The sequence below is a fragment of the Pteronotus mesoamericanus genome, unplaced genomic scaffold, assembly GCF_021234165.1.
Source record: "Pteronotus mesoamericanus isolate MK-2021 breed Mesoamerican mustached bat unplaced genomic scaffold, CSHL_Meso_final contig_349, whole genome shotgun sequence".
Taxonomy (NCBI): domain Eukaryota; kingdom Metazoa; phylum Chordata; class Mammalia; order Chiroptera; family Mormoopidae; genus Pteronotus; species Pteronotus mesoamericanus.
This window is the reverse complement of record NW_026555138.1, coordinates 104621-120348: the sequence shown is the minus strand read 5'-3', so window position 1 is coordinate 120348 and position 15728 is coordinate 104621. Positions and strand designations below refer to the sequence as shown.

The following is a 15728-nucleotide window of genomic DNA, read 5'->3' as shown; positions in this document are numbered from 1 at the left end:
GGAAAGGAACCCTTGGCTGAGGTGGGGGCCTTGGAGGGTGAGGGGCTGCCTGTCTCTCGCTTAGGAGGTCCCTGCCGCCCTTGCGGGGAGCGCTCTGTAAGTTACGGCCCGGGTGTGGGGCCGGTCCTGCGGCTTCCGGCAGGGCACGGCGCGGGCGGGGGCGGGGGCGGGGGCCGGGGCGGCCGGTGCTCTTTGAGCAGGGTGCTGGCTCCCAAAGGTGCGGCCTGCGTTTCTTCCTCGTGGAGGCAGAGAAAGTGGGTACGCAGGGGAGGCCTGAGGGGGGGGACCGCCCCCGCCCGGGCCAGGCGCCCGGCTCGCCCCAAGCAGGACACCAGCACCAGCTCTCAGTCCTCTTTATTGGGGGGGGGCGGGGGGGCGGCCCGGCCTAGGGCAGCTCCCCCTTCTCCACCAGGAAGCGCTCCAGGTCCTCCAGCAGGCTGTTGAAGCTGGACAGGCAGAGGTCGAGGCTGCCGCTGTTGAGGGAGGAGGCGCCTTCACGCTGGGCGCCCTCCAGGTGCAGCCGGCACAGCCAGGGCTCCAGCTGTGGGGGGCACAGTGAGGCGCGCGGAGGCCTGGGGCGGGGGGGCCGCCCCCGCCTGGGGCCCTGCCCTCACCTTCACCAGGATCAGGCTCCTCTCCTTGGGCCTCCCGGCCGACAGGTCCTGCCCGAAGCCCAGGTAGATGGTGTAGTGTGGGGAGCCCCGGCGCCGGCGAGTCCGGAAATCCACCAGCTCTGCAAGACGCAGGATGGGCTCCAGTGGGCGGGCGGGCGGGCGGGCGGCCTTTGGTCCCAGGACCACTGTCACTGACCTCGGAAGAAGGTGCCGAAGTCGAAGATGGGGGTGTCGCTGTTCCTCTGCAGCAGGCGTGCGGGGCTGGAGGGCTGGTCCGAGCCCAGGGGGCCGCCCAGTTCCCAGTAGACCTTGCACTTGCCCCCGCGCCGGGCCCACAGCTCGGACCCCCGCAGCTCGAGCTGCAGGCCAGGGGCCACGTGCTGCAGCAGCTTCTCCGTGTACCACAGCTGCTTCTGGTCGGGCAGCTCCGCTGGGCTGGGGAAGGCCACCAGCTGCGGCTCCGGCTCCACGGCCCACAGGGTGGGGTCCGGGGGCCCGTACAGCAGCACGCAGCTCGGGCCGCCGACCAGCTCCTGCAGCATGGTGCGGCCCTTGTACAGGATGGTCACCAGCAGGGCCCCCGGGCTGGGCTCTGCCTGCGGCTGGAGCTGTGGGCGCTGGGGCCCCGCCATCTGGGGGCAGGGCTCCGTCTCCAGAGGCAGCGGCCAGGGCTCTGGGGCTGGACCTGGGACGGGAGGGGGCGGCCTGAGCAGGGCACCTGGCCCCCAGCCCCGCCCTTCTCTGCACATCCCCTGGCTCTGCTCACCTGTCACCTGGGCCTGTGACGGGCTCGGGGCCACCTCTGCAGTCCACGGAAGGTACAGCCCCCCGGCAGGGAGCTCCGGACCTGAGAACCAGGACAGTGGAACCGCTGCACTGGCTCGGCCCTGCTGGAGCCGCGCCCCGCCCCCCCCCCGCCCCCCTCCCCCGTGCAGGGGCCTCCGGGGCCCAGCACCTGTTGAACACAGCCGCTGACCTGGAGCCTCCAGGGAGCCTGGGCCCGACCCCTGCACAGATTCCATCAGGTGGTCCTCCAGGCAGCTCTGATGCAGGGCCTGGAACAGGATGTCTTGCAGGCAGTCGGCTGGGCCCGCAGGAGGGCACAGGACGTGGGGCCCGGGGCTCAGCCTGGCCGGTCCAGGCCCCAGACTCTCACCGGCACCTCCCGCCAGGCCTGGCCCAGGGAACCCAGCCTGCAGGGGAAGACAGTGCCAGCGTGAGCAGCCCCTGCCCAGGAGCTGGGGGGCGGGGCGGGGGGCGGGGGGCCTTACCTGCACAGGGGGCACATCTTCAAGGGCCTTGTCCTCTCTGCGGGTAGTGCCTGGACCTCCTGAGGGCGAATTGGGGTGGGGGCAGCTCTGGGACCCGAGACACGGAGCTGGCCCACGGGCCCCCCGCAACAGGCCCCATCAGCCGTCTCCTGGGTACCCCTGCCTGCGCCCAGGCACCGCCCTCTCCCGTGCCCGTTTCCAAAGCCGGGGGCCGAGCAGGGTCCCCCACTGCTCACCTCTGCAGCCCACTGCAGGCCTGAGTGCGAACACCTTGTGCGGGTCAGTGGGGTCTCCCGAGTTGTCGTCTACCATCAAGAAACGCTTCGTGCTCTCCAGGGCGCAGCGGAAGTTGGTTTTCCAGCCGGCGCGCAGTGGGCCCTCAGCGGCAGTCGGCAGGTCTCCTGCACCTCTGCTGGGCGGCCACCTGCCGCGGGCCACGGCCCAGGCCTGGGGAGGGGGATGGGGGTTGTGGGCCTGGGGGCGCGGGCGGCCAGCCGGCCGGCCCTCCCTCCCCGGGCTGGCTGGGGTCCCACCTTGAAGATGCGGGAATCAGCCTCACCCAGGTCCTTTCGCCCGAAGTGTTTCCAGGGCACGCGGAAGAGCGTGCGGGCCGCGTCCAGCCACCGCAGCCCCTCGTAGCGGCCGCTGCTGACTGCGTCTAGAAGCCAGTCCGTGAAAAGCACGCGCGGCGCCCCCCTGCGGGAGGAGCAGACAGCGGGTCAGCGCGCGGGCCCCGCCCGGCGCGCGAGGCCCGGCGCAGGCAGGCGACCGGCTCTCACCTCTCAGGATCCGCGGCCATGGCTCCCGCCGACGGCGTCTGCGGTGGCGGCGGGCGGTCAGGTGTTCCCGCAGGCAGCGGTGGCGGGGTTGCTGCTGTGCCGCCACGGAAGTGCGGCAGGTGTCACAGGCGTGGCCCCGTTGTTAGGGCGTTGGGGTCACAGATGCGGGTCGAGAATTACGGCCACGACGTTGCCCAGGTGCAGGTTCCTTGGCAATGGTGGCGACGGGTGTGAGTACAGGTGTGGCGACGCGCACACGTGAAGTCACAGGTGTTAAACCAGAGCCCCGGCCTGGGGGTACGCAGGCCGGACCCTGCAAAGACAAGAAGGGAGCGCGCCGCTGGAGGGCCTGGCACCGGGAAAGCGAAACCGCGGCGCCGCCAGCCGCTGGAAAACGAAACCTAACCCTCCGCCCCCGCGAGGCTGGCGCATCCCGGTCCCATCACCCCTGCCCGTGCTCAGAGGCCCCCGCCTCGCCCTCGAGCCAGGAGCCGCCTCTCTGACTCCGCGTGGGCCCGGGCCCTGCGTACCTGGAACCGGAGCCGCCGGTGCGGGAATTTTGGCGTCGCCGAGCCGCTGGGAACCGGCGCTTTTATGCTGGGGAGGCGGGGGCGGGGCGGGGCGGGGCGGGGCGGGGCGGGGGCGGGGCGTCCCGCGGAGCCCAGGCGGGTGCCGCCGAGGGCGTCACGTGCTGCGGCGGCCTGCGCCCCGCGGGCTGCGCGGCGCGCGCGCTGCGGGCCCGAGCCCTGTTCAGGCTCCCCGGTGAGGGCGCGCGCCCCGGCCGCGGTCAGCAGCGGGGGCGTCGTGGAGGGGCGAACGGCGCGGCGCGTCCCACCCTCCAGCCCCCGCCCTGGGCCTGACCATGGCTCCTGGCTCCTGTCTCACTGGGCGGCGTCCCACCCCGTCTCTTAGGCCGCTGTCCCGGCGCCTGGTGTTCACTGCCCTCCCCGGACCCCACAGGGACCCAGGCTGTGCCCCTCCGAGGTCCCGACGCCGTGCTCTCCGGGCGCTCCGAGAGTGCGGCCCCGGGCGAGGCGGCCTCAGCCTCCCCCAGACCAGGGATGTCCGCGTCGGGTCGGGAGGGGCCCGCGCGGCGCCCTCCTCGGGCCGCGGTTACCCCGGGAGGGGAACCTCCCGCCGCCAGCTGGCCGAGCCGGGAAGCCCCGCCGCAGGTGATTTACGGGAAGCGGCGCCCGCGCGCCCCGGGGAGGCATCGCCCCGCCCCCCTCCCTCGGCGCCCACCACATGCCCGGCTCGCACGCAGCCCCTGACGATGCGACTCCGAGATTCAGAAATGTCATTTTGTCACTTTATTCGCACAGTGAGGGGCAGGGAAGCTGGGAGACGGGGAGGTGTCCTGCCCCGCGGGGGGCGCTACATGTAGGTGGAGTCTGCGCCGGGCCCCGGGCCCGCGTCCTCTCCTTCGTCGCCGCTGCTGTCCTCGGTGCCCGAGTCGCTGGCGTGGTCCGCGTCCGAGGTGGGCGCGTTCAGCACCACCACGTCGGCTTCCGCCCCGATGTTCTCGCCGAACCACACGGCCTTGTAGCCGCCCTCGGGCCGCCGCTCCTTGGTCAGGATGGACCGCACGCCCGCGGCTCCGCCCTCGTCCCGGGCAGCCGCGGGGGCCTCGGGACCGGGGCCGGGGGACGCAGGGGCGCGCAGCACGGGAGACGGCGGCGCAGGTGGGACCTCGGCCAGGGCTTGGCCGGGCGGGGGGCTGGGGGCGGGCGCCCAGTTGGCCTCCTCGTGGTCCGGGAGGAAGGCCTTGTTGTCGAAGCCCTGGGGCTGGGGCTCCTGGGGCGGGGGTGGGGGGGAGCCAGGGCATCACCAGGGACCCCGAGCCCGGAGTCCAGGCGTCCCCGCTGCCCCCACCACCGCCCCACCTTTGGGGCTATGGTGTCTGCGCAACCACCTCTCCTCCCCGACCCCCACCCCTCCCCCGCTCTGCCGCTGCCTCTGCCCCCCACTTCCCACCACCCTGTCCCCGCCCCCGCCCCCGCCGCCCGCCGCCCGCCGCTGCCTCTCCACCGCCGTCCCTCGTGCGCCCCGTCCCCGCCCCCGGGGCCTCACCCGCGCTTTGCCAGAGCAGCAGGGCAGCCGCGGGCCGTAGTGCTTGCGCACCAGGACCGCCAGCGCGATGAGCGCCAGGAGCAGCAGCGCGCCCAGCACCCCGCCCAGGGCTGCCATCTCCGCCACTGAGAAGCGCTGGTCCTCCACGGGGCTGCCGCCTGGGGGGACCGCGCCAGTGCCTCCTCCAGTCCCAGGGGAGCCTGCAGGCCACGCCACCACTCACTGCGGGCTCAGCACCCAGCTCCCCGGGGCAGCTGCCTCAGGCTCGGGGCCCTGCGACTCGCCGGCCGGCGCCCCCAGCGCTCAGCTGCCCCCAGGGAGGCCGCTCCGCAGCGGGCCAGCCGGGCCGGGCCGGGGAGGGAGGCAAGGGCAGTGCCAGGGCCAGTGGAGCGAGCGGTCTGGGAACTGTGGGCCTCACTGCACCTCCAACCTGGCCCCTGGCCCCCCTCCACACGCCCCCAGTTTACCTCTTCGGGGCCTCCCAGGACCTGCGTGTCCCCCCAGACCAGGGCGCCCCGCTGTGGATTTCACAGGCGGCCTGGGGTAGGCCCTGCCCTGTCCTGGCTCCCAGCCGCCCAGTGTCATGAGTCAGGGAGAGAGGGCGGCTCCGGGGACTGCGGGTGCTGCCTGGGGGCAGGGGTCTGCGGGGCCCGCAGGGCATTGCCTGGCAGGTACCTGGGTTCGAGGTCCCTGCTGAGCCCCCGCCGGGCGGGGTTGATGAGGGGGAGGTGCTGATTCCCTCACTGGAGGATCCCCCAGGTGTGGACGAGGTAGGTGGTCTCAGAGTTGTCCCTGTGGGGGGGTGCGGGCCCGTGGTGCCCCCGGCGCTGGTCGTGGAGGGGCTCGGGGAAGGCCCGGGGGGCCCGGGGGCCCCCGAGGTGGAGTCGCCTGTGGGAGGGTGTGGGCCCACGGTGCCCCCGGCGCTGGTCGTGGAGGGGCTCGGGGAAGGCCCGGGGGGCCCGGGGGCCCCCGAGGTGGAGCTGCCTGTGGGCCGGGTGGTTCTTCCAGCCTCTGGGGTTGTGGGGGGGCCTGGGGACCGGGGACACAGCTTGGCTCGCTGCTGTCCCCGGCGCACCGGAGGTGAGAGGCCCTCCCCAAGGGTTGCCAGGCCTCCGAGGCTCACCCGTGGGGCCAGGCTGCGGCTCCGTGACTTCGACCTCCAGCACCGCGGTCGCTGTGTCCGACGTCGCTGTGTTGTTGGCCTCCACCTGGGGCAGGATGGGGCTTGTCCCTCTCAGGCCCCCTTCAGCGCCCGCCCCCCGCAGGGGCCGCCCGCCCGCACCTCTGCGTAGAAGAGCCCGGCCCGCTCCAGCGGGGCGGCCGTCAGCACCGCCTCCCCGTCTATCTGGAAGCTGGAGCTGTTGGTGACTCGGTAGCTGATGGCCGAGTTGATGTCCTGCGCGCAGACAGCCCCGGTGGGCCCCAGGACCGGGCCACCCCTCGGACCCCGCCCCGCCTGCGGAGGGGCCGGGCGCTACCTACTGGGAACTCGGGGTCCTGGGCGCAGACCCTCAGGGGCTGGGAGGGGCTGGCCGCATCCCTGACTGCCACGCCCACACCAGAGCCCAGCTCCACGGTGCCGCGGAACAGGCCCTGAGGGAAGTGCGGGGGTCTCCCCGAGGCAGCGCGGGCCTCCACTGTGACCTGGGTCACTGAGTAGCGGGCGCGGTCCTCCTGCTCGCCCTGCAGGGGGTGGGAAGGCAGCCGTGACCAGTGGGCCCTTGAGGCCGAGCCCGCAGCCCAGGGCTCGGGAAGGGCCCTTGGACACCTGGCCTGGAGACACACCTTGACCAGCAAAATGAAGGTTTGGGGATCGCCGACGCTCTGGGTCATGGTGAGGTTGCCGGAGTCAGCGTCGATGGCGAAGGTGCTGTCCTTGGCGTTTCCTGGGAGAATGGCAGGAGGGTTTGGCCCTGGCCCTCCAGAGGCAGGAGGTCCAGGGTCCCGGCGGGTTCTGCCACGTGGCCGGCGCCCTGGGGCACCCTCGCCCGCGGTGGGGATGGGTCTGGGGTCTGGGTGTCGTGTGGGGGGAGCTGGGTGGGCCCCCACTCACTTCTCAAGATGCTGTAGATGATACGCTGGTTGATGCCCCGGTCCCCGTCCACGGCATAGATGGGCCCAGGTCGCAAGATGAGGGGGCCCGGCTGCGGGGACCCAGAGAGGAGGGGAGTCCATGGGCTGGCGGGAGGGCCCCCCGCCCCCGGCCCCGGGCGCCGGAGCTCATCGCGGCCGCCCCTGCACTGCCATCCTGGAGGGGTGGCTTCCCGCGCACGAGCACGGCGTTGGGCAAGGCTGCTTTACAGAGCGGCGCGCACACTTGCATCAAAATCACAACCACACTGGGTGCCACCCTCGGCACGCACCCCCCGCCCCCCCGGCCCTGAGCCCAGCTCTGGACTTGGCCCTGCCCCTCCCGGTCCCCAGTACCAGTCTGTGGCCTGTGGGGATGGCCCCTCGGTACTGGGCCTGGACGCAGATCTGGGCGTCTTCGTAGACGCAAGGCAGGAACCAAGGCGGCCGCAGGTCCGCGGGCTGCACCTCCAGGACCACGGTGGCCGTGGCCGTGTGGCTGGGCACCGCGCCCTCCTCCTGGGTGTCCTGCAACCCCAGAGCCCCAACAGTCAGCCTGGGGGCCGGGGCCACTCCGGCGGGGACTTGAGGGGCCGGGACTCGGCCTCGGGGGCCGGGCCTGCTCACCCGCACCAGCAGCTGGAAGGTAACGTTCCTGTGCCTGTTGAAGTCCAGCGACTGGTTCAGCCGCAGGGCGGGGCGGTTCACACCCACCAAGGAGCACAGGCCGCCCGTGCCCTGGAGAGACGGTGCAGCAGCGCTGAGACCCTGGGGGGGCGGGGGGACGGGCACCCGGGGGCGGGGCGGGGGCGGGGCCGGGCGGGGCTGCTGACCGGGGTCACTTCCTGGAGGGTGTAGAATAAAGTGTCCTCTTTGTCAGCGTCCTGGGCTTCCAGCTCCGCCTCCGCGATGATGGTGGTGTTCACTTTCGTGTCCTGGGAGCGAAGGGAGTTTGGTCCGGTCACACCCAGGACCCCCGGGGACCCATCCCCGGGGTCAGCCCCCCAGCCCTCTGCGCTGCAGGCTCCGCACCCCGGGCTCCTGATGCCCCAGCCTCCCTAACACTTACCTCGGGGACCCCCTTGACCTTGACCTTAAAGGGGAACACGGGTGGGTTGTCATTGACATCCAACACGATAACAAACACATTCTGCTGGGTCACCTGCGGGGAGGGGGAGGTCAGCCTCCTCCCCACCGCCCCCCCGGGGCTGCCAGCAGCCCCGCTCCGTTTGCGGGGCGAAGCCGTCTCCGGCGGGGCCCACTGGCGAGCAGCAGAGGGGCCGCAAGACCCCGGGGAGCAGCGACACAGGGCTGAGGGTGCCGTGGCCAAGCCGCAAGTGAGGACGACACAGGACACGCCCGCCTGTCCCAACGGGACTCTCAGAGAAGAGAGAGGAGGTGGGGGCCTGGGTGGGAAGACTCGGCGCCCTCCGCTGCCGCCTCCGCCCGCCCTGGGGCCCTGGGGCCGCGGCCACCTCCCGGCGCCTCGGGGTGCAGAGCGCCTGCTTCCGTCCGGGGTGCGTGGCGACAGGGCGCGCCCTGCGATGCGTGAGGGGCGCGGCACCGTCAGCCTGGCGGGGCCCGTGGGTCCCCGCAGCCGGGTGGCCGAGCCCACCGCTGGGCCCCTGCCGCACAGGCCGCGCGCCCGCGGGTCCCCTCCATCGGAGGTGAGGCTGGCGGGGGGGCAGGCGGCGGGCACCCCGGGAGCAGGCGTTGGAATCAAGACAGCCCGAGACAGACGACCCTCCGCGACGCCTGTGGCTCCGACTCCGAGGGAGCGCGCGGCCCTGGGAGTCGGAGCAAGGACCCGGGGCGGGGCCGGGGGCGGGCGGGGCCCGGAGGGCGTGCCCGGACCGCCGGAGGGCTCCAGACACCCTGTGAGGGTTCGAGCCTCAGGCAGAGCCGAGGGCTCTGCTGACGGAGGAGGTGGGGAGGGGAGGCGCCGCGTGGGGTGGCGGGGTTTGTGGTCTCTGGCTCGGGGACGGCCCGCCTGGAGGACGTGTGGGTGTTGCCAGCACAGGGTGACACTTGAAAACGTGCCATTGGGTGAGGTCACTGGGGAGGGACGCGTGCCCGGGACGCTGAGCCGTCGCAGGGCGAGGGACGGCCCGTGGGGCCCCGGAAGGGCGGCGGGGGCTCGGACTCACCAGCTCGTCCCCGCGTTTGCACAGCAGCTGTGCCACCAGCGTCGTGTCCTCCTGTGGGGCGCACAGGAGTCAGGAGTCACCCGCCCGCTCGCGGGCGGGGGCGGCGGAGGCTGAGGGGTAGGGGCTGGCCGGGGGCCCGCGTCCCCGCTGAGTCCGGGGGGCATCGGGGTCCCAGGCAGCTTCATCTTCCAAGGGCCCCGGTCCCCTCGCGTCTGCCCCCGGCGAGGCCCTGGGGCCCTCGGGCGTCCGTCGCTGCCTGGGGGCGCGGGGCCCGCCTCCACCGGGGTGCCCGGGAGGCCCGCCACCCCCAGGCCCTGCCCCAGGCTCCCCGTCACCTCATAGTCAGGAGTGATGTTGAGGAAGAGCTGGTTCCCTTGGATCCGGAACGCGAAGGGGGTGGACGAGGGTCCAAGCGTCACCCGCTGGCCCTGGGGGACGATGATGTCTACCAGGGGCTCGCTGTGCTTCGTGTTCTCCTCAATCTCAAACAGGGTCTGGTTCACAGAGCAGGCTGGGGGGGGGCGGACAGCGGTCAGGGCCTCCCCGCCGCCTCCAGCTGCCCGCCCCGCCCGCCGCCCCAGCCAAGCCTACCCTGCGTCGGGGCCGCGGCCCAGAGCAGCGGCAGCAGCAGGGCCCAGGCCCCCATCTTGGGGCGGCGGGAGGGTCGGAGCCGCAGGTGTGCGGCCGTCCGTCTGGAGCCCTCTGAGCAGCCGCCTCCGGCGCTGCCTCTGCTAGGGCGACCTTCGCCCTTCGCCTCCGCGGCCCCGCCCCGCTTTACAGCCCTTTGCGCCAGAGTGACGTCCAGCAAGGGGGCTCCCGCGGGCCGCGGGCCAAGCGCCAGGCTGTCAGTTACGGGCAGGAGCCAGGTCCCGTGCGAGAGCCAACGGGGGCTCACCCACAGCTCCCGGGATGGGAGGCAGAGGGGAGCTCAGAGGACACTCAGCGCAGCCGGAGCCTTGGGGCAGGGGGTGCCCGGGGTCGCAGGGCCCGAAGGAGCATGGGGGTTGGGGGGTGTGGGGGGGTTTCGGGGCCGGGAAGAGGGGGCTGGCCGGGGCTGGCCTCTGGCGTCCACGTGTGCTCTACCTGCCCCAGCCCGGCCGCTCCTGCTCCTGCGAAACCCTCTCGGGGCGGATTCCCGCAGGCGACCCCGGGGCGCGCCCGGCTTCCCCCCAGGCTTCTTGCTCGCCCCACACCCGCCGTCCCTGTCTGGAAGGAGCCCGCTGTTTGGGCCCCGGCGACAGGCCCGCCTGCCCCAGAAGCGAGCCGACGCCCTCCAGGTGGAGCGGGCAGGGCCCATTCCGGGTGCTTCAGGGGGCCCAGCGTTCCCGGGGGCCCTGGTGCCCGACAGCAGGGTGACTCTGGCCCCCAGCTGCCCTGCCCTGGTCCTTCCTCGGACCCAAGCCCAGCATCCACGGAGGGGCCGCCCAGCGGGTCAGGAGGGAGGGGCTGGGTCCCGTCCCCCAGCTCCTGCGCCTCCTGTGCCGCGACAGCCGCTCCTCCCGCAGCCCCAGCAGCTGCTGGGGCGGCATCGCTGGCCGCGCGCGTGGCCTCGACAGGGGCCAGGGCCCCCGGGCTGTGGGGACACCCCCTCCCCCGCACCTGTCACCTCTGCCAGCCCATCCGGGGCCCCCTCACCCCTCCCATGTTGCCCCCCCACGTCTGCTGAGTGGGGGACAAGGGGTGAGGGAGGGGCCCCGGGGAGGTCAGCCGATGGGACGGGACGGGCGGCCCCAATGCCAGCGATAAGGGATGGGGCAGGCGGGGTGCCCGCCGGCGCCGGGTTTAAAGGGCAGCCGGGCGTGGCCTCGGGCTGGACTCCACAGACGAACGGGCTTCCGTCCCTCGGATGCTGTGCCCACAGTGCTGCCTCGGCGGCGCCTCGATGGCACGGGGGTGGGGGGGGGCACACAGCGGGCTCACCAGGCCAGGGTCTGAATTATTCCTTTATTGGTGCCAAGGGCAACCGCTGCCCCCCTCCCCACGCAGGCTCCCCCGGACCACAGAGGGGGGCTGCTGCGTCCTCAAGGCCCCCTCAGGGCCGCGGCAGGCGTGGCAGGGCCTGGAGCCACGGCTGCAACTCTCAGTCTGGGACACAGCCAGGGAGACCAGGCCTGGTCCGGGGGCAGCCTGGCGGGCACCCTGTGGAGACAGCGGGTCAGGGGCTGCAGCTTGACGTCGCAGACCCTGCCCTCGTGAGCGGGCCGCGTTTCCCTCCCCGGGCCCCCGGCCCCCAGCCTGTCCAGCTCCCGCCCGGCCCAGGGTGCGAGGGCGGGCGGTGTCGCTCACCAGGCCTGCAGGGCGGGCAGGGCGGGCCACAGCACGCAGACCGGGCCCTCGGGGAGTTTGGTCCAGGCCGTGCCGTTCTCTGCGTCCTGCTCGCTGCCCCCACCCCCAGATCAACGTGAGTCCTGGACTTGGGGGCGTGGCCCCCCAGGCCGGCCTGTCCCCCTCCGTGGCGCCGCCGCGCCTCACCTGCGCTTCCCGATCAGGCCCTGGAGCAGCCGCTGCAGCCGGGCGCTCTCCCGCAGGCGGCTGAGCTCGCTGGTGAACGTCCCGTCCGAGTGTCGCAGGGCCCTGGGGGTGGGGGGGCGTGGCGCAGCCGCCGGAGCGTGAGGGCCGGGCCGGCGCGGGGGGCGCAGCGCGGGGCGCGCGAGCGTGGGTCAGGAGGCGCGGCTCACCTGCGGGGCGCGGGGCGCGCCGCGGAGCCTCGGAGCAGCGGCGTCAGCAGCAGCAGCAGCAGCAGCTGCGGGGTCCGGGGGGCCATGGTGGGCGCTCGGGGTGCGGGCGCTGCTGCCCTGGCTTGAGCTCGCGGGGCCCTTATAGCCGCGCCCGCGGGGGGCGGGGGGTGGTGGCGCAGGCACCGCCCCGGCTCCGCGCTGCCCCGGCCGCCCCATCGATCCGCGGGAAGGTCCGGTCGGCCCCCCATCTGTCGTCCCAGCCGCCGGGCCGCCCCCCAGTCTCGCCCGGCTGGCGCCCCTGGGCGGACGGGCGGGCCCGCGGGGGCGGGGGGTGCGGACGGCGCGGCGGTGCAAAGCCCGGAGCCTTGCGCCCCGGCCTGGGAGGCGCTCAGGAGACCCCGGCCGTCCGGGCGGCGAGGCGACCCAAGGTGGCGGTACCCCGGGGGTACCCCGCAGGCGGTGCGCGCTCGGGCGGGGCGGCGGGTCCCTCGGCCTCAGCAGGACGGGGCTAAGCTCGAAAATGAAGCTATAAACCCGTGATTGTGTTAAACCTCATGTGCGTCTCACATATAACCAGGAGACGTTGTTCAGAGCCAGTTAGGGTTCCGGGGCGGCTCAGCCGAAATGCAGAGCCGGGGCACCCCGCCCCCGGCCCCAGCACCTCCAGCGCCGGCCGCATCGGTACAGCTGATGCGCCAACGTCGCTTCATGGCTGCTCAGCCCGCAGCCGGCAGGACGGTCCCCGGGGCGCTGTCCGTCCTGCGGGTCCAGACGAACGTGACCCGGCCGGTGTCCGTCCTCGGCGCGGTCTCACCGTCTGCGCGCCCCGCGGCCGTGGGTGAGACCCCTGCTGCCCCGGGGCCCCGCGCCGGCGGTGCCCGCGCTGAGGACGCGGGGCATTTGGGGGGGGGGCGTGCAGTGGAGTCTCCTTTCCCCGTCTGTTTAAACAGCCGCTGCGACTTGTTCTTGCACAAACTTGGCAGGTTAAAATCTAAGCTTTTACACCATTGTCCGATTAATTACATTCATGAGAACGTTCCTGGTTCTCATTTCATTGGTTGAACTGCTTAGTGGCTCCAGCCCTCAAGTAAACAGGCAGATCTTCATAAGAGGCATCTTCCTATTCTTAAAACAATTCACCTGCAGAAAGCGTGGTTTTAAAAATCGACCGTGGAGTTCCCGCACAGTAAGGAACGGATTCTGAGGGGCGCACAGACGCGCGCCAGACAGCTCCGCCGGGAAGCAGGACGCGCCGCGTGCGCCCCGAGGCCGCCCCCCTGCTGCCCCCTGCGGCCGCCCCCACGGCCGGGGCCCCTCGGGTCACGCCGCACGAGGTCACAGGCAGTCGCTACCAAGAGGGACAGAGGGGGGCTGGGCCCTGCGTGTTCCTCCCCCTCGGGCTCTGTGACTGCCTTCATCCCACTTCCTGTCCCTGCTGCGGAGGAGGTTTCCCCGTGTCCCCGAAAGCCACACATGGCCCCTGCGTGAAGGTGCCGCCGCGCGTGAGTGTGGGCAGGGCGGTGGTGTGTCCGGGCCTTTCCGTGCCCCGCTGGGCGGCTGTGACCGAGAAGGAGAGGGCGTGAGGGGTCCCGTGCGGCCCCCCCCCTCCCGGGGGGGCACTGCTGACAGACGCGCTTCAACGGCAGATGCCGCGTGCAGCCCGCGGACGGGAGCGAGCGAGCGAGCGAGCCCCGCTCCGCCGGCACCCAGGACGGCCCCTGTGCTGCTGGGTGCCCGAGCGGGCCCCGCGCCGAGGTGCAGAAACGCCCGCTTCCGTGAGCGGCGCCTCAGATCCCACCGCGCTCCGCGGGGGGGCCCGATGACGCCCATTCCAGGATCCCGGGTTCTAAGGATCATAAGACGCTCATGCTTTCCAGTGTCGAGTGCGGGAGGGGCCTTCCTGGCACAGTTAAGAATTCAGTTCATCGCTTCCTTTCCTGAGGAAGCAAAGCACAGGAGCTGTTCTCTACGCCTGTTTTGTTTTAACCAAGATTTAAATGTCAAATTTAAGCCACTCCTATCTCCTCTGCGACCGGGACCAGGGTGCGGCAGGAGGGCGCTTCCCCCCGCCCCTGAACACTCCTTTCTCCCGCAGCCGCGGGCGGGCAGAGCCCCGTCCGAGGCCGGCGAGGGTCAGGGCGTGAGCCTGGGCCACAGAGGAACCTAGTGACCTCGCTGTCACTGAGGGGACTCGCTGTCGCGAGCCCCGCTGAGGACTGGAGGAAGGAACATCACCACGGAGAATTTAAAACATACAGAAGTAGACCGCACAGCATAATGAACTCGCCTTCAGCAATTTACGACCAATCTTATCGACTCTGTCTACTTCCTCTATTTTTTCAAAATTGATTTCGGAGCAGATGGCGGAAATTGTACTATTTCCTCTGTAAGGACACAGTGCACATGTCGGAAAGAGAAGGACTGTCAGCTGATAGACCCCTGACCCCTGACAGAGACCCCGACGGCCCCCGTGGATCAGCAAAGCCGAGTCATCGAGCCCTAGTGCGGAAGAGCCCAGCCGGGGTCGGGGTGGGGGGTCCCGGCATCTGCGGGGATCAGGGATGAGGCAGGACGGCCTTAGAGGGGCCTTTCCGAGGGGGCCTGGCGGGCGGGGGGGGGGGGGCTCAGGGACACGGGTCTCATCATCAACGTGGTGCTGCATCCGCGGTTTTAAACTTCGTGTGTCCTGCTTTCGGTGACGATGCAGCGCGGCACAGGGCGGTGTCTTTCCAAGGCTGCCGCCCAAAGCCCCGCTGCTGTTTGTCCCGGACGCAGATCTGGGACGCACGGTGTCCGTGGTGCGGTGGGGTGGCTCTGTGTTTTCCTTTTCCAGGTTGTTTTGGGTATTTGGGTTCCTTACCATTTCATATGCCTCGTAGGATGGGATTTTCCATTTTTCGAAAAAATAAGAAAGCTGTCAGGGTCTTGGCAGCGAGCCTATACAATCGGAATCCGTCTGTGGAGAAAGCCCACCCAGTCCCTGAACACGGGGCACCCCGTTCGGGCCTCCCTTAACCCTTTCCAGCGACGTTGTGTAGTTTTCAGGGTACAAGTCTTTTACCTTCTTAGTTAAATGTGTTCCTCGGTTATTTTATTCTTTCCGATGTAATGAATGACTTTTTAGAAAACCTTTTACAGATTTTATTTACGAATTTTTAGAGACAAGGGGAAGAGGGGCACTGACGCCCGGAGCCACGCGCCGCTGTGGGCGGCCGTCGGGGAGAGCCGGCCCCCGGACCGAGGCGGTTCGCGCTTCGCCCCCACTCGGGGCGACGGGGAGCAGGCGTCCCGTTAACGCCACTTGCCAACCACACCCGAGGACCACGGAAGCGGGTGAGTGAGCTCAGTGTGGCCCATCAGCATGAAGGTGACGGATAGTCTTTTCTTTTTTGAAGATTTTATTTATTTACTTCTTAGAAAGAGGGGAAGGGAGGGAGAGAAACATCCATGTGTGGCTGCCTCACGTGCGCCCCCTGCTGGGGACCCAGCCCGCAACCCAGGCCTGTGCGCTGACTGGGAATCGAACCGGCGACCCCTTGGTCCGCAGGCCGGCGCTCAGTCCACTGAGCCGCGCCAGTCGGGGCAATGCATGATTTTCTTAACTTGATTTTTTGATTTTTCATTGCTAATGTACAGAAATGCGACTAGTCTTTATACGTTCGCTTATGCTCTGCCACTTTGCTGTATTTGTGTATGAGCCCTGACAGGTTTTATGGCTTTTCAAATTTTCTACACACACAGTCACCTGCGAGTAGCAAGAGCCTCCTTTCCCTCCCCACGAGGGACGCTTCGGCCTCCCGCCCGCCCCTGCGGGCACCCGAACCCCCAGGGCCACGCTGACGGCCGCACCGAGCACGAGCAGCCCGGCCGCCCGCCTGGGAGCGGAGAGCCCGCCTCGGCCCTGCGGGCGATGGGCCGTGTGTTCTCCGCACGTGACGTTCATCACGTTGAGGGAGTCGCCTTCTCTCCTGCGATTGTGGAGTCTTTCATCACGGAAACGTGTTGGGTTCTGTCAGAGGCCTTCTCTGCTCCCACCGAGACCGTGTAACGGTCCCCCGGCCCCTGCCCGCGGGTGCGCCGACGGCACCCGTCGCCCCTC

General features: G+C 70.9%; 3 protein-coding genes across 3 annotated transcripts; all 3 read right to left on the bottom strand.

Annotated features, from left to right (window-relative positions):
• Positions 1-385: 385 nt before the first annotated feature.
• Positions 386-2692, bottom strand: IRF7 (interferon regulatory factor 7). Its single transcript, XM_054576838.1, has 9 exons — positions 2665-2692; positions 2419-2581; positions 2122-2332; positions 1886-1944; positions 1591-1807; positions 1381-1461; positions 811-1299; positions 615-733; positions 386-541 (listed from the first exon to the last, which is right to left on the bottom strand). Exons 1-9 carry the CDS (start codon positions 2682-2684, stop codon positions 386-388), a joined length of 1515 nt encoding a protein of 504 aa, XP_054432813.1. The 5' UTR covers positions 2685-2692.
• A 1346-nt stretch (positions 2693-4038) lies between these two features.
• On the bottom strand, positions 4039-9628 carry CDHR5 (cadherin related family member 5). Its single transcript, XM_054576837.1, has 15 exons — positions 9543-9628; positions 9287-9462; positions 8952-9002; positions 7874-7966; positions 7638-7739; positions 7432-7542; positions 7162-7332; positions 6788-6878; positions 6520-6620; positions 6217-6417; positions 6017-6130; positions 5858-5942; positions 5410-5763; positions 4735-4892; positions 4039-4458 (listed from the first exon to the last, which is right to left on the bottom strand). Exons 1-15 carry the CDS (start codon positions 9595-9597, stop codon positions 4039-4041), a joined length of 2283 nt encoding a protein of 760 aa, XP_054432812.1. The 5' UTR covers positions 9598-9628.
• A 1344-nt stretch (positions 9629-10972) lies between these two features.
• Positions 10973-11715, bottom strand: SCT (secretin). The gene is made up of 4 exons (XM_054576836.1): positions 11630-11715; positions 11424-11525; positions 11238-11330; positions 10973-11090 (listed from the first exon to the last, which is right to left on the bottom strand). Exons 1-4 carry the CDS (start codon positions 11713-11715, stop codon positions 10973-10975), a joined length of 399 nt encoding a protein of 132 aa, XP_054432811.1.
• Positions 11716-15728: the final 4013 nt, after the last annotated feature.